The 22730-nt window shown below is 43.6% G+C and overlaps 1 protein-coding gene across 1 annotated transcript in view; it reads right to left on the reverse strand.

Moving 5' to 3' along the window:
* Window positions 1-8622: 8622 nt before the first annotated feature.
* AADAT (aminoadipate aminotransferase) overlaps window positions 8623-22730 on the reverse strand; it is a 77080-nt gene continuing 62972 nt past the window's right edge. The window contains exon 29 of the mRNA XM_083398068.1: window positions 8623-8894. Within this exon, the coding sequence (XP_083254194.1) occupies window positions 8763-8894 (132 nt within the window). The 3' untranslated portion in view covers window positions 8623-8762. The remainder of the gene's footprint in view (window positions 8895-22730) is intronic.

Here is a 22730-nt window from a genome sequence, read left to right on the forward strand (position 1 = left end):
CGTTCCTTTCTGTTTTTGCTTTTCCAAGACACTGCTAAGGAACCAAGCTGCTTGGTTCAGCCTGATGATCACTATGGTTATTTTGCATACATTTTAAAGCTTTAATTTAACTGTTACAGGTGGTACTTTTGTGCACGTCATTGCTATTTAATGCCATTTTTTAGTTCCCATCCCCTGAATACATACACCTTACAACTGAGGATAATGCCATGCACCTGATGTAGAGCAGCCTCCCACAACGTTGTCCTTTCCAGATGTTTTGGACAACAACTCCCATAAACCCTGCTCCTGTTCCAGGTGCTGTCTGGGGCTGAGGGGATTTTTCAGTTCAAAACTTCTGGAGGGAAAGAGGTTCAAATTGGCTGAAGTAAATTCTTGTGCACAAAAGATTAAATTGGTTAAATCTTTAAAATGCTAGGAGACCCTTTGTTGTCTTAACCTGCTGCCATTTAGTTTATATAGTGCTGCACAAAATAAATATAAGCTGCATGTGCCATTTGCTCCTTTTCACGTATTAATCTTGGTTTTCAGTTGCAAGCTCTCCAGGGCAGGAACTTTATCTAGTCTGAGGTTTGCATGACTCACTGCCTGTGCATATCAAATACTGAATACAGTAAGACTGCTAAGAAAAGGATTGCCTTTAAAAATAATAGGCAATAAGCAGCATCTACACTCCTTTTGAAATTTCATTTTGCTGTTACAGTATACTGCATTTAACAGTGCAATCCTACACATGCCTACTCAGAGGTTCCACTAAGTACAAAGGGATTTACTCTCATGCTAAGTGTGTATAGGCCTGTAGTCTGTTACTGATGTACAACTATTCCAAAGCTAAAATGCTAATTTATGGAATTCCTCCCCCCCAAAATTCCCCCCTCCCCAAATAGCATCATCTTGAAGGGATATAGAAGCTATGAAATTCCACAAAGTAAAATGGGAAGTCTGCAGTCCAGCACCCAGTATATCCACATCCGAACTTAACAGACATGTAAATAGATGAAAGACAGGGCTTAATCTTTGGACAAGCTTAATTCTTGGACTATTTGCTATGGAAAAGTCACATGGATTTAAATATGGTGACTCCAGGTTAGGTAGCTATAGTCTAATGTACAGGTCTGCACACAATGAGGGTGTTCTAAGTGAATGAATGTAAGGAAGAAAAGCTGAAAGCAGAGAGGGAAAGTATAACGTTTGAGTTAATTTACTTCTCTTTCTAACTCATCCGAGCTTTTTCTTGGGGCAAAGGCTCTGCTTAGATCTATAAATTCCTGAGTAGTGACAGCAATCAAATAGGCATCTAAGTGCTAACTGTACATGCAACTTGTAGCAGCTTAAGAAATCCTTTTTAACAAAAGCCCCATCTAGACATTTGCATGGCATACTAAATAAATACATGAGGGGGGGGGGGTGTGCTGGCACACCCACATTGCCATTCTTGGCATCCTCCACAAGTTGAGAGTTTGCTGCCCTGTAGTTGTGGAGGCTCCTTGCAGATTTAAGAATCCCTCAGTGTTCTAAAATGTGCAGGGAGAATTCACAAGTACAGGAGGGCAGTCTCCACTCATCTCACGGAGAGTGACCAGAACAATGGGAGGTGGAGCTAATACACTCATTCACACAGACTTTCCCCCTTTGCATCTGATCCAGTAGTGTTGGATCCAGTAGGTCTCTTCTGAGATTCCTAAAAGGAGCCTCAGTGAGATCAGAAGACATTTCATGTGAACATTTAATGCACTGCTATCTTTTCCTTAGCACAGGCCATCTATTAAAGTATATACATAATGACTCTCTGGCTATGCAAGAGTTGATCTTGTAGGAAAGCTATATGCTTCTTGGTGACGTCTGGGAAGTAGAATCTGCTGGAGCTATGCTAAGATGACCATCTGTGCCACAGCAATTGGCGCCTGTGGGCCTACATTATAACTAATCAGATATAAACCAGATCACTATGATTGTTACATTCTGCATCCTTCAATACGTTCACATAATTTCTGCAGTGAAGTTATCCTTCAGCTCAAGACTTGCCCAATACCAGGCTGCCCATAAATGCCAGTGTAGATTTACATTCATTGACTTCACAGAGGTCTAATGGCTTCTTTCCAAACATCTGAGCAAATAATTGAATTCCCCTCCAAATCATAGATTTGCAAGTGCTGTTCCCATGCTACACAGTGACCTGCATTCACATTTCATTACAATTCAGCAGTATTGTGCATAGGTTAGGGCAACCTCCCTCAACCTGATGTTGTTGGACTACAACTCCCATCACCCCTAGCTAGCAAGGCCAGAGCTCAGGGATGATGGGAGTTGTAGTCCAACAACATCTGCAGACCCACAGGTTGAGAACCGCTGCGTCTAGGCCCTTCATGACAGACATCACCTGTAGAATTTCCTCTCTTACACAAGGGGCCAGGTTCTCCTTTGCACGTGCCATCATAGCTGGGGGAGTGGGCAACTGTGCTCCAGACTGCACTCATTGTTTGTATAAAGCTTTCTAGCTGGAGACAAATAGCCCTCTTCCAACGGAAACAAGTGGCTTAGTGTATCCTCCCCATGGAGCAACATTTGTTGGGCTCTTTCTTCCAAAGGAGCAAAAGAAGGAGGACATTTCCCCCGCTCCACCCTCCCCCACTCCACATGCTCTAAATACAAATTGCCTGCTTTCAAATGAAATAAATTCATCTGACCTTCTGCTTGCTTGCTACAAAGCGCTAGTAAATGGCATCCCACATAGATTTTCATTTGGCTAGGGAAATGCTCCCTCTTGAACAGCATTACAAAATCATGGGAGCAAAGTCACAAGAGACACGTAAGGGAGCAAGTCACAGAGCAGAAAGAGGCAAGGCAGGCGGTGGGGGGGGGGGGGAAGAACCTCTTTGCTGTGTTACATAAACTGAGAAACATTTCAATAGTAGAACAAAACAATAGTTCCGTTGACTTCAGGAGCCCTGCTCCGAAGTCAAGGGTCTTCGGGGACCCAGACTTATAAGTCCTGTTTCCAAGCACTATACATGGATTCCAAGTACCCATCACAAGCAACGCTGACCCAAACAATTCTGAGGTAAATATTTTGTGAATTATTTTTTAAAAAAATCTCCTGAACATTAAAACGCAATTCATATTAGTGTAATAGCAATTATTCCTTCACAAACCTCCTGACTAAACTAAGGGCCGAGCCAGACTTTCATAGCACAATTAGCAGCTACATCAAGGTTTCCTCTTTCCGCATCAGATGTGGGGTGGGACCAGATTTTTTTCAGCAATGGGAACTTTTGCTGCTAAATGCTGCACATGCAGAGTGTAGGGAAGAGGTTCATTGGGGTTGTGGCTGGAGAGAAAAGGTTCAATCTCCTGGGTTCCACAAACCCCCAGGTTCCCAACCCAAGTTGAAAAGTGGAGAATCCCATGTGTGGTGTTTAAATTTAAAAACAAATCAAAACACAACCAGGTGTGATTGCTAGTCATGCTAAGTGGGTACATACCATACATTTAAAATAACCCCCTCCAAGAATCCAGAGAACTGTAGTTTGTTTAGGGTGCAGGGAATTGTAGCTACGAGGGGTAAATTTCACTTCCCAGCATTCTTTTTGGAGGGGGCGGGGGAGATGCGCTTTAAATGTATGGCGTGTATTCAGCCGTAATGTCTGGTTCGACCCTCAGGAAGAAAGGGCCCAGTAATCCATACATGCAGGCTTTTGCTATGATAGTCTTTAGGTAAGGCTTATTGGCAAAAACATTATCCTTTTTGTTTTTGTTTTTTAAAGAGTGCTCCACCTAATATTCTTGCTATGCATAGATTTGAAGATTGTGTCATACATGGCTTTCGTAAACAGTGCATGTGTCCGTGTTGCTTCCCAGAGTTGTCTCAGGAGGGTCCGGTTCACTGGAAGGCTCTGAGGCCGGCTCAGGAGATTCTTCTGGCGTATGGACAATTTCCTCCTCTTCCTTCTCCTTTTTAATTTCCAGTTGTATACTGCCGTGTGACTGGTCATCCACCCAGTCCTTTTTAGCCAACGGGTGGACCGACACTTTTATCGCAATCTTCAGTGGTGGTTCGTGCAGAGAGGAAGCATCTGAGTCAGCGGTGAAAGAGTTGCTACGCTTTAGGGAGTTGGGAATCATGTACATCTCTTCCGTCTCAGCAGTCTCTTGTCCTACAGCTGACTGCCTGACAGAGTTATGGCCCTGCTCCTCTAGCCCCACCACCTCCCTGATTTCTCCCATTATAGTCTTGCAGTTCATGATAAGAGGGGGCAGCGGGACACTCCTAGCCAGCTCTTCAATGTAGCGGGCAAACTCCATGGTCTTGAACTGCGTGACTTTGGCAAGTTCAAGGGTCTTTGCCGATGTGATGATTGGGATGCGTTTCGCAATCTCAAAAGCCTTCTGCAGCTTTTCTGCCCCTTCCGTCCGAAAGAAATCATTGATCGCTTTCTCAGTCTTCTTTAGGTGGCTGCTCATCATGCACAGCCGAGTGATGTTTAAGATCAAGACAATGGTAAATGCTACAAGACATACAATCATGTAGTAGACCCCCATATCTCCAGAGGTAAAGACAACCCTCAGAGTCACTGTGTTATTCGCTTGGCCATAGATGTTAGAAGCGACACACAAGTATTTCCCTCGATCCTCAAATGACACACTAGTAATGTTCAATTGCCCGTTGTCAAAAATCCATTTCCCTGCTGGAAAGAACGCAAAAGTGATCAGTAAAATGCCTTTGTTTAAGCAAACCAAGTGTCAGCAGAATAGATATTTTTTATCACAACCATGCATCAATGCTATCTGCAAATAACTTGGAAATAATGTTCTACAACAGTCCTATTTGGGCATTCTGCATGCATATAGAACCATGAGAATGCAAAGACAGTGTGCTAAGCCTGTCCCCAAATGGCTATCCCTGCTGCCCTCAAACTTGTTGTGTGTGTGTGTGTGGGGGGGTGATCCTCCATGAATAATGGAAGCTCCTGTCCCTGCATCACATGACCCCCGCCCTCTTGTCAAAGCTGGAGAGTGGTGGGAGTGGGGTGGAGCTTACATATTTCGTCCCCACACACATATAGGATTTACATGCAAGCAAAACACCCATATAGGTTTGGTCTCCACAATAACAATAATTGTTATATTTTATTACATTTCTATACAGGCCAAGACAATAACCCAAACGTATCCTATCAGGTTTGCTATGGTTTATCTTGCTCAGTGGCTAAACTGGCTGTGTGCACATTCTGGCACAGCAAGCTGTGATCAAAATAAAGGAAGTAAGAGCAACCTTTGGAACTTTTAAATTCATCTGACCTGAAGGGCATCCTGTGGTCCAAAAGCCAATGTATCTTGTGCGAGTAAATGGAATTTAAGTGGTTTTGTAAGCAAGTTGAAACATGAACCAGTCTTCTAAACCAGGAACACAATTTAGCACAGTTAGACAAGGTTAAGCCCAGTAACATAAATAGACTTAAATGCACCTAACAGAGATTTTCTCATATATATTCATTTTTAGGCAATGCCTACAGGTATTAAAAAGGGACGCGGGTGACGCTGTGGGTTAAAGCCTCAGCGCCTAGGGCTTGCCGATCGAAAGGTCGGCGGTTTGAATCCCCGCGGCGGGGTGCACTCCCGCTGTTCGGTCCCAGCGCCTGTCAACCTAGCAGTTCGAAAGCACTCTCGGGTGCAAGTAGATAAATAGGGACCGCTTACTAGCGGGAAGGTAAACGGCGTTTCCGTGTGCGGCTCTGGCTCGCCAGAGCAGCGATGTCACGCTGGCCACTGACCCGGAAGTGTCTCCGGACAGCGCTGGCCCCCGGCCTCTTTGAGTGAGATGGGCGCACAACCCTAGAGTCTGTCAAGACTGGCCCATACGGGCAGGGGTACCTTTACCTTTTTACAGGTATTAAAACTCAGAACTGGGGGAAGAGAGAGGTTAAAGCAGCTTCTTCTACCTTAGGAAACTCCTTTATGCCAGGTCAGACTTTTGGTTCATCTAGCCAAGTACTGTCTCATCTGCCTGACAGGAGCTCTCTGGCAAAGGCTCTCCTCCTCACTGGTTACCCAACCTTTTAGGAATACAGGGAGCTGCCTTATACTGAGACAAAGCAACCATCCACCTAGCTCAGCATTGGTCACATCGGCAGACGCTCTCTGGGATTTCAGACAGGAGTCCCTCCCAGCTGAACCTGAAGATGCCAGGGTTTGAACCTGGAACCTTCTGCATGCAAAGTCAGTGCTCCCCCACTGAGCTGCAACACTTGCCTAATGCCAGAAACCCCAACATAACTGTTTGGGTTAGAGCAACTAGATGGGGAAAGAAACTGAGAGCAGAGTGCATGAGCAAGAAGAAGGTGGGCAGGGAACGCTGATGGCTTGCAGTGGCAAAGGCAAGGCCGCCCTCTGTGCCCTTGCACGCCTTGCCCTGCACACCACAGGCAGTCCTCCTGCCTGTCACAGTGAGAGGTGCTTTGCAAGTGCTTTAAATAACATTGCTGCAAATTGCAGGTCTTTTGTGCCTCAGCGGCGTCATTCAAACTCTAGCGGAATCGCTCAGAGCACAAAAGCATGTGCTGTGAGCCTCCTACGCTGCTTCTGAAATTCTGTCCTCCACAGTTCAGCTTGTTCCTTCCTTTGCTTTCTTTGGGCAGAAAATGTGTAAACACGTTTCTGCTGCGCATAGTTAGCTGCACAGGAAGCAACTGCAGAAAACAAAACCTGCTTCTTGCCCAGCCAGCTGCCCCAGGGCAGTCCACAAGCAGGGCTCCTCCCATGGTTGCTCTGCACTAGCTGCTATTCAAGGGCATTAGGAGATTTGAACTGTTTTGTTTTTAAAAAAAGGAGTTTTAATTGTATTGTTTTAGTATTGACATGGGATCCTTTAGAGCAGGCATGGCCAAACTTGGCCCTCCAGCTGTTTTGGGACTACAATTCCCATCACCCCTGACCACTGGTCCTGTTAAGCCAGTGTGGTGTAGTGGTTAAGAGTAGTCTCATAATCTGGGTAACCGGGTTCGCGTCTCTGCTCCTCCACATGCAGCTGCTGGGTGACCTTGGGCCAGTCACACTTCTTTGAAGTCTCTCAGCCCCACTCTCCTCACAGAGTGTTTGTTGTGGGGGAGGAAGAGAAAGGAGAATGTTAGCCGCTTTGAGACTCCTTAAAGGGAGTGAAAGGCGGGATATGAAATCCAAACTCCTCTTCTTCCTCTTCTTCTTAAGCTAGGGATGATGGGAGTTGTAGTGCCAAAACAGCTGGAGGGCCGAGTTTGGCCATGCCTGCTTTAGAGGAAGATGTGGGATCTAAATTTAATAAATAAATGAGATAGCGATATGTCATACTCCACTTACTTCAAAATGTGGCAAGCCTGCCCTGCTGCTCATTCTGCTGGGCAGGGCCCTGGACTTCTGCCCCAAAGTCCTGCCCTGATATAGTGCTACTGAGCACAGGTGCTGTAAACTGATACATATTCCTAAAAACGGTTCTCTAATCCTATCAACCTGAACTGGTGCTGAAATGACATTCTATGTTCAGCTGCGCTTTATTTACTTATTGGCATTGTCACGCTGACCTCATCTTTGCTGCTGCCATCACTTTCATGGGTTATTTCATTTTACTGTTTCTAAATGATGGTTTGTTATTATGTGCTTATGGTGTACAGTAGGGGTCGTGAACCATTTTTGGCCACCTTCGCCCATGGCCAGTCCTCCAGGGGTTGTGTGCCATAGGTGAGCATGGCCCAAAGTGGGAGAGACTACCCCACATTCTTATTTGCACACACAGGCCACAATCTGTCAAATGATCCAGCTGATGACTGGGGAAGGAGGAGAGCTGAATCCCTATCAGGGTGTTGGGTTAGGTCAAAGGATTTAAACTTCTCCACTCAACTCATGCCCCATTTGTGCCACTGTTACAAGAAATGGTGGGGGACAGAGCAAAAAAAAAAAATGCTTTGGGGGTCCTCATATATAGCCATCCCTAGTATACAGCAGAGGGACACGGGTGGCGCTGTGGGTTCAACCACAGAGCCTAGGACTTGCAGATCAGAAGGTGGGTGGTTCGAATCCCCACAACAGGGTGAGCTCCCGTTGCTCGGTCCCTGCTCCTGCCAACCTAGCAGTTCAAAAGCACGTCAAAGTGCAAGTAGATAAATAGGTACCACTCCAGTGGGAAGGTAAACGGCGTTTCCGTGCGCTGCTCTGGTTCTCCAGAAGCGACTCTGTCATGCTGGCCACATGACCCGGAAGCTATACGCCGGCTCCCTTGGCCAATAAAGCGAGATGAGCACCGCAACCCCAGAGTCGTCCACGACTGGACCTAATGGTCAGGGGTCCCTTTACCTTTAGTATACAGCATTTTACTTCATGAAAGCTGTCCTGTGAGGGAATTTGCCCAGGAAGGCAAGTGGGAAATATCTTTAAAAAATAAATATGTAACACAGTAACTGTAGCATCTCATGTATGCACTAGGCGGACCATGTGTTAGCTCCACCATTACATACCTGTATTCCCATCTTCCTTCAGCAAATGGCCGTTGGAGTTGTACCACTTGTACTCGGGCCCCGGATTACCTTGAACGTTGCAGTCAATCAAGGCACTGTAACCTTCTTTGACTATAATGTGATCAACTCTGGAGACGACCACAGGCAAAGATCCTAAGAGCATATGAGTGTGGTTTAAAGTGCTGTTCGTGACATCTTCAGCAGCTGTCAAGACTGCTAGCAAGATGGAAAGGTGTACGGTAGTCCAATAGTACAAAAGGAGGTGGTGGCTGAACATGTTCATCTGTCTTCTTGTGCACTGCAGAGCAGACTTAAGGATGGGCCAGGAATCGTGTAGTGCACTGTCCTGAAGAAGCCACGGGTAATATTAACCTCGATCCATGAAATTTTAAGAGCCAAGAAAACAATACCCTGCAAAATAAGACAAGTAATATCAGCAAATGGGAGTGAGGAACATTACTGAAAGTGGAATAATATGTCCTTAACCAGTCCAGCTATGCCAACCTGCTTACACCATGAGAAGCCAATGTGGTATCCTCCAGATGTTTCTGGACTCCAATTCCCATCAAACTCAAGCATCATGGCCAATGGTCAGGGATGATGGGAGGTGTAATCCTACAACACTGAGAGGTAATCACACAAGCACATATGTAAAAGGCTGCTGGGGGGAGGGTCCAAAAATATTTAAGCACATATGATTTTTGTGTGACAGAATGTAGCTAAGGTCATAGCCTATAATGCAGGCAGAGCCCTGAAACACATTTGAATGATTATAACCTTTTAGCAGTCAATTATCCAGCAAAAAGCCTCTCTACTGGCGATGCAATTAAGGTTTTACTAGAACCAGAATGTAAATTGTGATCTGTTCCATTAAAGCAGTGCAATGTGGTTGATATTATTAATAGAGCAACAAATCTATCAATAGTTGAGTCATGGGGGCAGAAAAGTCCAGCAATCCTTGGAAACAACTGTAGCACAATAGGACTTGAGAAGATGTGCCCAGGGAGTAAATAACCATCTCTCTGCTGTTGCTGCCTCCCTGTATTAGTGTTTCAAGAAACACCAAACAGCTGATGTCCAGAGTAAGTGCTGTAAGGACCAGGAGGCTTTTCTTTCCTCCCCGACTGAGAATTGCCCAAAAGCAGAAACACCAAGGGGAATGGTCTGCAAAAAGCTTCTGCAGAAATTAGGCTAGCCCAGTAGCTTCAAATGTCCATGGCTGGTGAGGATTTTCACAGCCCTCAGTTGTAATCCTTCCCTTGATTGTGTCATGTAATGAAGAGTAGAAAGCATTATGGAAGCAAAATGTTGTCACACCCCCATTAATCCCAACACAACAAAGCAATGCTTGGCCACCTCTTTAATGTGGTACTGTGGCCTGCAAATTAATTAAATCAACCATTTATAATGACATAGGACACTGTGAATTTCATGAAGACATGTTTTAAGAGTATCCAAACCAATGTATTTCTAAACAAGATTATCATATGCAACCTACAGATTTTGGCTTGGAAGGAAAGGCAAAACATTAGGATTTACTGATGCAGCACACAGAGGCGGAGGAAGGGGGTGAAGTGGGGCGGTTTGCCACAGGTGTCATCACTGAGAGGGGTGATATTCGGTGTGCCGCCCGCCCACGACTCCCAAGTCTACCCCAAGCCGTCGGGGGAAGGGGCGGAGCTGTTCCGCCTTGCTGGTGGCCTTCCCCCTTCCCCCTTCATTTTGACATCTCAGGAGAGGCTTGGGAGTCATGGGTGGGCTGCACACCATTGCCCCCTGCTCCCAGGCTGCTTCTGGGGGTAGGGGAAGCGCCTCCTGGGCTGTCAAAAGGAAGAGGGAAGAGAGGAAGGCTGCTGGCAAAGTGGCCCTGCTCCCTCCCCCTCCTGCCCAGGAAGCAGCCCACCATGGGCGGCTCGCTCCATCCCCCATGGATGGGTCGCACCACCCCCATGGGCGTCTCAACCCCTGGGACGCTTGCCCAGTGCTGGAGCAACTAGCTCTGCCTCTGGCAGCACATTGGGTTCAAAAGTTCACTGGAAATGTGCAGTCTCAACGATATGAACTCAAGGCAATGACAGGCTAGAAAGGATGGTCGATAAGTCCCACTCATTGGTAGCTGTGATCTCTCTGGCTTTTCACAGTTTTTATATGAGCAAGCAATTGTCTCCAACTCTATGAGCCATTTATAGTTGAACAACATCACCTCCGGGATCTCTCCATCCCCATCCTTTTCACTAGCGCTAGCTGAATTATAGGCACTGAAACACACTCAACTTATATACTGTGGCAGGATTTTCATGGCACCACACCCATCTGAAAGCTACTACACCAAAATGCATGTGTGCATACCTTCTCTCACAATAAAATCTCTTTCTTCCCCTCTTCCAACTTCCCTGCAGCAAGCAGAAAAAGGAATATAGCAGACGAACAGTATGATCTGATGTAGCACAATCCTATGCATTATTCAGAAGAAAGATCTACTGTCTTCAAGGGAACTTGCTTCCTAGAGAGAGTGTACAGCATTAGACACAGCTGACAGTGTAATCCTCTTCATGTTTACTTGGAAGTAAGTCCCATTCTGTCCAATGGAGATCACTCATTAGTAAGGGTTCTTAGGAAATGCGGAGAACTGGTTAGGGGGAAATGAGAAACTCTGTCCATTCCTACCTAAACGGCCTCGGTCCAGTATACCTGAAGGAGCGTCTCCACCTCCATCGTTCTGCCCGGACACTGAAGTCCAGCGCCAAGGGCCTTCTGGCGGTTCCCTCGCTGCGAGAAGCCAAGTTACAGGGAACCAGGCAAAGGGCCTTCTCGGTAGTGGCACCCGCCCGGTGGAATGCCCTCCCACCAGATGTCAAAGAGAAAAATAACTACCAAACTTTTAGAAGACATCTGAAGGCAGCCCTGTTTAGGGAAGCTTTCAATGTTTAATAGGTTATTGTATTTTAGTGTTTTGTTGGAAGCCACCCAGAGTGGCTGGGAAACCCAACCAGATGGGCGGGGCATAAATAATAATATATTATTATTATTATTATTATTATTATTATTATTATTATTATACTTAGGAACATAAATTACTTCTGAATAAACATGCATAGGATTATATTAGACAGGGTCCTTTCCATCAACAGTCTTACCAATCAGGAACAGCAGGGTTGGTTTGTTTTGTCTCATTTGTTTTCCCCACCCCACTCCATGATGGAATACAAAAGGTACTGTATGTTTATCATAGGAAAATTGGCAGGTATATTCAAATCAAGGCTAAACTTACCCAGGTACATATTATTTCATGTGCAGATAGTATTTCTCTTAGCAGTGGGCACGAGTGCATTCTTTGCAAACAAATCTGTTTTGTGATACTTATTACCATACACTGGACCTGCAGTCAAATTTGCTTGCTTTAAAGCCACATCACTCTGCCACATCTACAAATCACATGTTGTAATGTGCAAATGAAGCATTTAATCACTCCAATACCAGTTCTGGGTGGAGTGTAGATGCAATAACTTCTCTCATAGTAATCTCTTTCAGACACATCATTAATTTTGGGGAAAGGACTGTATAATCATTTCTTTCATCTGCTCACAGATTCAAGTAATTTTAGTTATACCTATAGATATGGGCTGGAGAATCACAACTCAACAAACTGCACAGCACAACAAATGTAAATTTGGATTTAAAATGAGTGATACTCTTATTTCTTTCTTATGAGCTTGTGAAGTCAAAACAGTTTCTGCCTTCCAAGTTTATTGGAAATTTTTTTGTCCTTGGTGTTACATTTGTAAAAGTTCCACCCTAGAACACTTACAGTGTAATTATGTACATGTAGGCCTGCATATGTCAGGTAAATTCCTGCCATGTGCTGGTTTTCTGGTGTAGAAATGGCATAAGGGGGGAATTTTGCCGAATCATAAAAATGTCAATGAGACTTACTCTCAAGAAAGTGGGATTAGGATTGCAGCCTTCATGTGATACTGCATTTCCTTATCAGCAGGGATTTGAATCTCTGCAAGATGGGGTATAGCTTCGCTGTGGGGAAAACCAAGTTGCTGTGAGCCTTCGCTAGAAGCAAATAAACTGAGGAACACCAAACCTACAACACACACCCAGTCTGGAAGCACCCTTAAAACACAAGTATCAGAGAGCTGCATAATTACGAAATAGCACAATGGAGAACGTACAAGCAGCAAGAACATTTTTAACAATTAAGTAAAAGTGGCATGGGAACAGGAAGAAGGCTGTGTTTGCTTTTTACAAGCAATGCCACAGGCACTGTGCATAAGTGCTTATGATACTTGCACAGCCACATTCCATGCAGCAACTGAAAAGCAATGAATGATTGCAATAATTGGCAGAGGAGTTGCATTTCGACAAGTTTTTCCAGCCAAATGAAAAGGACTCTGTCTTATGTTATGCATTTCAAACCCTCTTTGCAGTTGTTCTTTGTATTGTTTTTAAACATATGTTTGCGGTTTTTATATGTTTGCAAATCACCTTGAGACAGATCTGTAAAAGGAAATTCGTGAATTAATGATTAGTGCTACCATCATGACTAATAATAATTTCCCAGTTTATAAAGTATTGAACTTTGAATATGGACTCTCCTTGAGAATATAAAATGTGCAAAAAGCCAACATCCTCCACCTCTCTAGCTATCTGCTCACTTGCGGAGTAGCAAGTACCAATGAAGGTAGCCAAGTTATCATAGTTTTGTTCTTTGTGCATGGCCCCAGCAAAATCTTTCTTTGACTTGTAAATGCCTTCAGCATATGGATCGTAACAACAGGTCTTGAAACCAGAAGGTGTCACCTTCATTTTCTTTTAAAGAGCACAACTTGGAATAGCCTTTTGCCATTATCAATGGGCAGAGCAATCTTGTATGAGTAGGGGAGGGAGAATTTGTGATAGTAAAGGAGGTAGCCTGAAGGGAAAGAGGTACTCCAGCTGTAGGGCTTTCATCTCTCCCCAGCCCCACCTGGGGGCATCTTGGGAGAACAGGGGAAGGAACAGTGCAAAATCCCATGGCTCCCGGGATGCCTTCTTAGTGACCACAGGATTGTGCCCTAAATGTCACCACACATTACATTCCAACATTAAAAGCTAAAGGGACCCCTGACCGTTAGGTCCAGTCGTGACTGACTCTGGGGTTGCGGTGCTCATCTCGCTCTATTGGCCGAGGGAGCTGGCATACAGCTTCTGGGTCATGTGGCCAGCATGACTAAACCACTTCTGGCGAACCAGAGCAGCGCACGGAAATGCCGTTTACCTTCCCGCCGGAGCGGTACCTATTTATCTACTTGCACTTTGACATGCTTTCGAACTGCTAGGTTGGCAGGAGCAGGGACGGAGCAACGGGAGCTCACCCTGTCATGGGGATTCGAACCGCCGACCTTCTGATTGGCAAGCCCTAGGCTCTGTGATTCCAACATTAGTCATCCTCAAAAGGAGATCCACTGAAATCAATGAACTTAAGTAACATGTCTACTGATTTTGATGGATCTACTCTGAACATGATTAATGCTGGATATCACCTATAGGATGGTTATGAATTGGATTATGGATGCAAAAATCACTTTTGTGTTTGAATTTCCAATAAAATTATAATGCTCAAGGCATGGGTGGGGGGGGGGACTCTCAGTCCAATCCATGCATTCCAGGTGGGTTTGTATGGGAGCAGCAATCTATGAAGCCCCTAGGGCTCAAGTGTCTCTCCAGATATTGTTGACCTCCAACTTCCCTCAGCCCCAGACAACATAGCCAATGGTCAGACATGATGAGAGCTGCTGTCTGGAAACACTACTAGGGGGCGGGGATTCAGAAGCATGAGAGATTCCCACATCTGCAGTCCCCAGAGTTTTATATAACATCTGAATCAATGCTAAGGCTGAAATAAAAAAGAAAGAGAAGAAAAGAGTAAAGTTCTTCCATATAGAAACATGCTTTTTCTGTATGAAAATGGTTTAGTGGATTTTTTGTGTTGAAATTTATCTGCATGCCTTTTAAACAATATTGCTCTGCTGGTAAAAATCTGGTCAACAGAAACAACACGGTGCAGCTGAGGTGAAGATTTTTTAATAAATATTTTTTGATGAAGGTCTTTTTTTTTTTTTAAAGTTACTTAGTTCCTTGCTTGGTTGATTTCATCTATTCTTTAGAGGAGTTCTGAGGGGCTTGTGAATACGACAGCTGCATAAATCATCTGGATTTATTTAGAAGCCCTGTTTATTTATGAGGGCGGGCAAGTCACTCTCTGTAGCTTGGTACACAAAGCTATTATTCCAGAAACAGCTGTATCTCTTTATTAGATATTTGTTTAACTCATTACAAGAATACCCCAGGCAATGACTTTGAGTACAGCTGCTTCTTCAAAGCTGTAGTGCATGTGGAATATATGCACGTTAACACCACATATGTATCAGGCAGTTAAATCCCTCTTATTGTTAAGAATGAAGGAGAGAAATGCAAAATCAGGACTCTTAGGCTAATTCCCCCCATCTTCTGCCTGCAACCTCCCTGCCACACCACTTGCCTCTCCCCCTGCCCATTTAACTGTTTCCAGTGTTTAATTTCCAAAAAAAGATCTGCTAGGGCTCAGGGCTCTGTTTACGGAAGCCATCCTCTGATCTGGAAGCCATTGCCCCTAATCCCTGATATGCAGGGAAAACTGTTTGCGGCCACTCAGTGGTTAGAGAAATACAATCTGCACCTGCTGGAGAACTCTTTCATCTATTCCTATTTCATATGCTTCCTATGGTTCAGCTATGCGCAGGCAACAACACCCTTCTGTTTTCCAGTACGCGTAATGAATCAGCCATTAGTCAGAGACAGGAATAAGGAGCAAATCTAATTTTGTGTGCTTGCCCTCCTTGCTTCCTTTCCTAAAACAGAAGCAAGATGCAAGATCCAAACATGGAAAGTGGTACATTTTATTGAATTCCAGGTGTCCAAAAGGGCTTGACTTGTTACGGGACAATAGTGCATTGCTACTAGGAAGAGAAAGACAAGGCTAAATTGTAGATCGTGCTTTAGGGGATGTGTATGCAAACTTATCCCTTTATCTATACAGGGTGTCTAGAGACTTTGGTAGATCTCATAAGATTTGCTAGAGCCACATCAAAATCAGTGTTGGAATACGGCAAGCAGTATATTCTGGTGAGCTGGACCAGGCCCTCCTTTAGAACAGGAGCAGGGAAACGTTTTCAGCCCAGCGTCCAAATCCTTTTCAAGACAGCCTTCCAGGGGGCCACATGAAAGTGGTGCACAGGGCCAGATGCGAAAGTGGGAGGAGCAAGACATATGAATTTTACCTTTGTATGATGAGTTAGTTTCTTCACACTCACACTTCCCACCCTCCAGTCAAACAAGAAGCATGGTCAGAGTGCAAGGACACACTACAGACAGGCAAAAACACGTAAGAAGAAGGTGCAAAGCAGCTCTGGTGATGGGTGTGGCCTGAGAGAGTCCCCATAAACAGAGTGTATTCTAGGGGAAACCCTATAGTGTGCGATGTGAAATACAGAAAGAGAAAGACTCTCTCTCTTGAGAATGAATCCCAAAGTTCCTTACCTCCTGCATAGGCAAGAAGAATCAACAGGGCATGGCAACAAAAAAAGGCAGCAAGAGGGAGAAGAACCATAAAAAATCAGGGATATTGAGGTTTCATGGTTCCTTGATATGATTTATAGGCCCTGTTGGCCTCTGGTCTCCAGAGTGTATGGAGGAACCAACACAAGATTCTAGGGACGGCAAACAGTGTCTAGAAAGTATTTGGCATTCCTGCATTATTGCTATACATACTTGCTATTAACTCATGTCTGGCCATAGATACCTAAACTTAAGGAGCTTAAACAAAGGGAACAAAGAAAGAACTAAAGGACACCAATCCATCCAATTTTTCAAAACAGCCATGGGATTGGAGGAGACCTGCTTGTGTAACGAGGTGTTTGGGCTCAGAAGTACTATCAACAGTCCCAGCTTAGTGATAATTTGCAATGGGTTTTACCCTGAGGCCATCTCTCCAAGCCCTCTGCCACTACTTCCCTTTCTCTAACGCTTACCAGGGAGCAACAACAGTGGGAGCAACTTTGTGGCAGGGCTCCTGTTAAGACGTTGGTGCAGTTGCAGAGGTATCCCCAAATGCAAGAAATTATAGGGCAGTATTCAGCTGAATAATTGTGTGAGCGGAACGACTTCCACAACAGGACCCTGACCCCATGGCAATCCCAAATCTGATCCAGAGTGTTGGGGGATCTGCCAGAACAGAATTAGGGGGTGCTGGTGGGGGGAGAATGGAAGAAGTCCAATTGGGCAGACAGAAGTTCCACTTGCACAAGGAGCATAATAATAATAATAATAATAATAATAATATTGTACCCCACTCATCTGACTGGCTTGCCCCAGCCACTTGGTGCTACTTTGAATACAACTCATAGTAAATACAGTCCTCGGAGCGTCTGTTGCCTTTAGTAGAATAATGAGAGCTACATTTCCAATGGTTTGTGTTGCAAGCATGCAAAACAATATCCTATACTGGTCCTTATGTTGAGATGGGCACTGCTGTAGCAGAGCTGAAGGCCTAACCAAGGACTCAGTGCGAGGCCTCTCTGTCCTGCTACCCAGGTTGGGGTGGGAAAGGAAAAGGCAAATACCGCAACAGAAACTGAACCCAAGGGTTCAGCAAGGTCATCCCAAATTACAGGTTTGGGTGCTATCACTATTTCAAACTAAGGTGCAAGCGTATTTCTGACTTGGGCCTACAGGTCAAACATCCTTAATCAAACATTTATAATCCTCCTGGTTGTTAGGTGGAGACTGTTCTTAAGGAACTTGCACACATTCTTAAAAAAAGGGATTAACTCCTTTTACAAGACCACAAAGTGTTACTATTGACAATAGTGTTACATTTCCTCAAGCTTTTTTTTTTTTTTTAATTCACTGAACAGTTTGTAGTTCTCATAAAAGGTAATGTTTCAACAAAAGGCTCCGATACTCACAAAGGAGAGAGAACAAATCTGCACAATACCACCCCATTTCCGAAGACCCATTCGTAGGCGGTGAAAGTGGAGGGGTGTGTTCAGGGATTAGTTTGGGGATGGGAAGAAATTCTATGAATTTTTAGTTTCCTGGGAGCAGAAGCTCTATATCCCACTTCTTATATATCTTTAGGTGTCATGCGAAACAATTCCTTTATAACCAGGCTTTTGGCTTTTAACTATCTGTAGGCTATTAGAAGTGGGTAGAATGTTTTTAATGATTTCAATGTACCTGTGTGGGTTTTGTTTTTGGCTTGTTTGTTTGCAAGTTGCTTTTGGTTGCCTTGGGCAAGCTAAAGCAACAAACAAATTTAATCAATAATAGTAATATTCAGTGTTGCTGTTGTAGCAGCAGCAGGTCTCTGGCCAATTACCATGTATACCCATAATGCTCAGTGGAATGACACTATGTCAGAAGGATAGGCTAATCTGTTAATTTTGGTACCAATCAGTTTCTCATTTTCTCGTTTTAAGTTCAGTTCACCACATCACCTTGCATTTTTAAAGAACTTGAAAATTCATCAATATTTTAGTGTGAATTTATCTGAACATGTTTGTATGCATTTTTTATACTATATACACACTTTTGGAAATCAATTTCCTAACAGAGATATATTTTGTGTGTTGTTTTCACTAACATATGCACACGTTATCCTAGTATGTGCATTTTTGTACACATTACTTGCACTGCAAAATTCAGAAGTGTGAATTTTGAAGGTGGCTGTGTTTTGCTTCACATGCGGTTTTGAAAGTGCAAATTAGGTAGCTGTGCCTTTAAACGCACACTCAGTTGAATTTCTTCCCAATCCTTAGTCAGTGTCACTCCAAGTGAGGCTTCATGGAGGAACATGGCAAGCCCACTCTATGTTCGCATAATTGCAGCATCTGTTGATCTGCAGTCTTCAAAATCTCCCTAAATTTCTTTCCATTTCCTACCTACACATACTTCTCCATACACAAATCTTCAAAAGAAAGGTTCTGAGATAGAACCTTCAACTCAGCTCTAATATCTAGGGCTTAAGGGCGTAGACCTATTTCTGTAAGCTGCATGTTTTTTTTTTAAATTATAATTATTATTTATTTGATGTATATCCTGTCCTTCCACCCACAGGACCCCAGGGGCACATGTAACTACCAGGTGTTAATGAATGGTCTTTCCTCATTCCAATATCATAAGATAGATACAAGGAGGCTGATTACCAGTTTTGTGATTAGGACCAGTTTCTGAAACATCAGAAGCAGTTCATAAGCAGTTATTAAATCTAATCTGAGCAAGTTAATACTTGCAATTTTAGAATAATTGTTTTAAGTCAATAATTAGCATGACAAAACTAATATATTTACTAGTTTTGAGGCTGCAGTAGGAATGAAGGCAGATTTGGAACTCTAGCAAAGCAATGGACTTTGCAAAAGTACTCAGGAATCCTCATATAGTTTGGGGGGAATGAAGTCTTAGGGTGTATTTACACCTGTAGTAGTAATGCTGTTTGAAGTGACCTTATAGCTGGAGATGGCCCAGAGCCTGAAGCTTCCAGGAAGGCCTCTAACAGGATTGAAGGCAGCAATGCTGCCATATTATTTGTCCCCCATCCACAAGCAACAAGAATTCATCGACTTGCTAACCATGAATTTGTAAGCTCTAGCTAGCTAAAACAGGATTGGCCAATAGCTGTTGATAGACCTGTTCTGTATCTTTTTAAACACAAAGCAGAGACATTTTCAACCAAAGCATTTCTCATGTGCTTGCTCTTTGCCAAAGGAAATGGCAACAATACTTTTCTATTTATTGGAGCAAACACATTCAGAATACATACATGAAGAACACCCTTAACACTTTAGTGTAAGGATGCAAAGTGGGTCATTCACATTTCATTGAGGTGAAAGAACCCCAAATTAATTAAACTGCAGGATTTTAACACTCCCCCATATTTGCACACAGACCTATGCATAATGCTTTCTTTTGAGTTATAAAATGAAAAGTTTTCACATTTTCCTCTGCATTTCATTTTGTTCTCTAGTTTTATCCAAGCTTTTCTCTCAAGCTTTTCCTTGCAGACTAGGCCTATGAATGCTTATCTAAAATGATTTTATTATTTAACATGGGCAAAGACAGTACAGTCTCTTTTACTGAAGTGCCAAGGCATCTGGGAGAAACCCAGAACATTTGGACAATAAAGCTGTTGTATATGGACATACTTTATCCAGTCCCCAAACATTGGTTATTACATTGTAAACAAAACACTTCTCAGCACTTCTCAGCTCTTTTCCAACAAGGTATTTATAGTGAAGTGGCTACAATGGCTTTTTTATGAGCGCAGTTTAATCGGGGCTAAATCTGAACAAAATCACAGCCTTCGCTAATATTTTATGAAAACCAAGGGACTGCTGGGACAGACTGAGGTTTATGTGGATCCTTATAATAAGAGATCTACAGTGTGGGTCTCCCACATCCTTGGCAAGAAACTTGATTCACTTCTATAATCCTTTTTTAAAAAAAGTTTTTTAAATTGTTATTTCATGTTATAACGTGTATAAAACAGAGATAACAATTATAACAACAGACAACAATTAAAAGATGAAAAACAAAACTTTAAAATAGGCACATAAAAGAGTTAAAATAAAAGTTCAAGTAAAGACTATCAAATTGATCAGGTATCAAATAGTTCCAGATCTGCCTTGTTTGTGACAAGGCTTGTCTTGAAAATTAAGGCTCCACTGTATATGCCATCAAGGAATGCCAAATCATATAAAAAGGGTCTGGAGGTTCTAGTCCATGTCAAAATCTCAAATTATGTGTGATTTTCTCCATTATAGCTATACCCCTGAGTGAGCAATACCAAGCATCCAGTGCAAGATTTGGGGCTGTTTTCCACTGAGTTGCAATGACGGTTTGTGCTGCCAAGATCATATATAATTCTTTTGATTTCTATAATCCTTGATCTGCCAGCCCCAGTGGTGTCATTGCCATTGTTTAAGAAATACACCGGATCTCAGGCTCAGCAGGATGGGCCTTGAAATATCCATGGGCTGTAAGCAACTCTCTGACTTTGGAAAGATGTTGGTATGGGTCATTAACCAGGTCTACAGTTGCTGAAGAAGAGTAATGGCCTGTGTCGGCTACTTTACCTTGTCAGGTCCACTTCCTATGTGACGATTATGTGGGGAGCGGGAAAGATTAATAGCTGTGGCTTCTCAGTGAGGATGGTAGGTAATTTTCCAGAAGCAGCTAGGAATGCAAGCCCTAGAACTCATTTCTTACCACTTGGCAGAGTGAGGCAGCTGCTTCAGGGGGCAAATGTTGAGGAAGGGGGAGCAGTGGCAAGGTGTTGGAAGACAGAGCTGTGTGTGTCACACGGCCTGCCTTGCACCCCCAAAACTAGCTTGCTGCTTTCAAGCAGGTGGAGGATGCTGTGCTGTGTTGAAATTATTGCCAGTCAGGCTAGTTTTTGCATGTGGATTAGCCACTGAGAGCCTTTTCACCTCAGGCAGCAAAATGTCCCATTGCCCAAGGCATGAACCATACGAACCCTTCTCCCCTCTTTTTCCTGGGTGCAATCTGTAATTTTCTCTGCTGCTCTCATAAAGCATGGTGACTCTGTGCTGTTTCATAACTGCCATCAGCTCCAGCTTCTCAGATGCAATTTCTTCTTCACAGGTCTCTGTATGATTTTGTTCTTATGATAGATGCTCGCAATAACTCTTTAGTGCTCTCCCAAGCTCTGTGGGATAGGTAGATTGGGAGCTACTTGCTTTTTCAATCTATTGAGCATCTATGGCCTATAGTGTGGATTTAAGGGCTACATTGTGCATTGGGATTATATGGTTCTCTGTTCCTGCTTACGTTTTGCTTGTGGACTACTATTCGGGCTCAGCAGCAAGATATATATTAAATTTCCTCCAGTGTTTATCAGATGAAAATAGATACATGTAACACCAACAAAGTAAAGTGAGAGAATGGCTCATATATGAGACAGTAGATCAGTTGCGTGGGAAAGCTGCTTCCATGGTGATCCAGTGACTCGTGCAGCCTGTTAAGAAAACTTTCAAGTTATAAGTCCAACGTACACATTACTGCTACCTAGAAAAAATTGGGGAGGACATTGCTGGCATGGTAGATTACCATGTGTCCCACCTTTGCTTAAATACTGTATAAAAATGTTGACTGGGGATGGTGGGACTTGGCGTCCAACCACTTCCACAAAGCCACCGGTTTGCCATCCCTGATGTAGATGGAGTGATGCAGGAACAATCTTAAAGAAGGCAGCAATCACACTAGTCCAGCTCCCATGTTTATGGGAGCTAAAAACACTCTGGCAGCCTCTGTGTTCAATAACAGGAAAGAATATATACCAAGTTAGACCAGTGGTCCATCTAGCTTTGAACTGTCTGCAGTATCTGAAAGGCATTCTCCAGGGTTTCAGTCAGGAATTTTACCCAGCCCAACCTGGAGATGCCAAGAATGGAACCTGAGACCTTCTGCTGGAAAAACAAACAAGCAAGCACCCACCCACCCACCCACCCACCACTGAGCTAAAGCTTCATTCTCAGCTTCCCTAAGTTGAGAGAGAGATAACAAGAAATGTCTGTTTCCTTACATTAATGGAGAGCTCTGGCTGGCCACTACTGGAATCAGAGTACAGGCCTTGATAAACTTTGTCTAATCTAACAAAGGCAGCAGCTTCAATCGCATTGATAAAAAAAATTATGTTGCACTGATGTACATCAAAAACGAGAACTCCTATCAACCAAGTAGATATTGTACCTCTGAAACAAAGAGAGGACATGACCTTGAAAAAGGGAAACACTTGTGGTTCTGGAATTGCAGCAGGGGGGGGGGACCCATCATTGGACAAGTTATCTTTTGTGTGCGGGGAGGAGGTTCTGAAAAGGTTGCATTTCATTCTCTGAAAGATCCAACCATATTATTGGAGCGTTAGAAATGTATAGTGTCACATGTGAAGTTTATATATTACAAATGAAATAGGAATGAGTTGGATGCTCTTGTCTGCTTTGTTTCACACAATTTCCCTTCATTGCAGGGTTTGTACTGCTGAAGTGGATAATGTCAGGTTGCTACGAAAAGCATGAAACTGCATGGCTGCTCCTTTAGGCCATTTACAGTATCCAGATAAGCATCTTGTGGAACTATTCTAATAAGAAACACCTTTAATTAAAAGTGCTGAAAGATAGCAGACAGTTTAAATTAAATTCAAGG

This window comes from Podarcis tiliguerta, assembly GCF_965153285.1.
Source record: "Podarcis tiliguerta genome assembly, chromosome: 9".
NCBI lineage: Eukaryota > Metazoa > Chordata > Lepidosauria > Squamata > Lacertidae > Podarcis > Podarcis tiliguerta.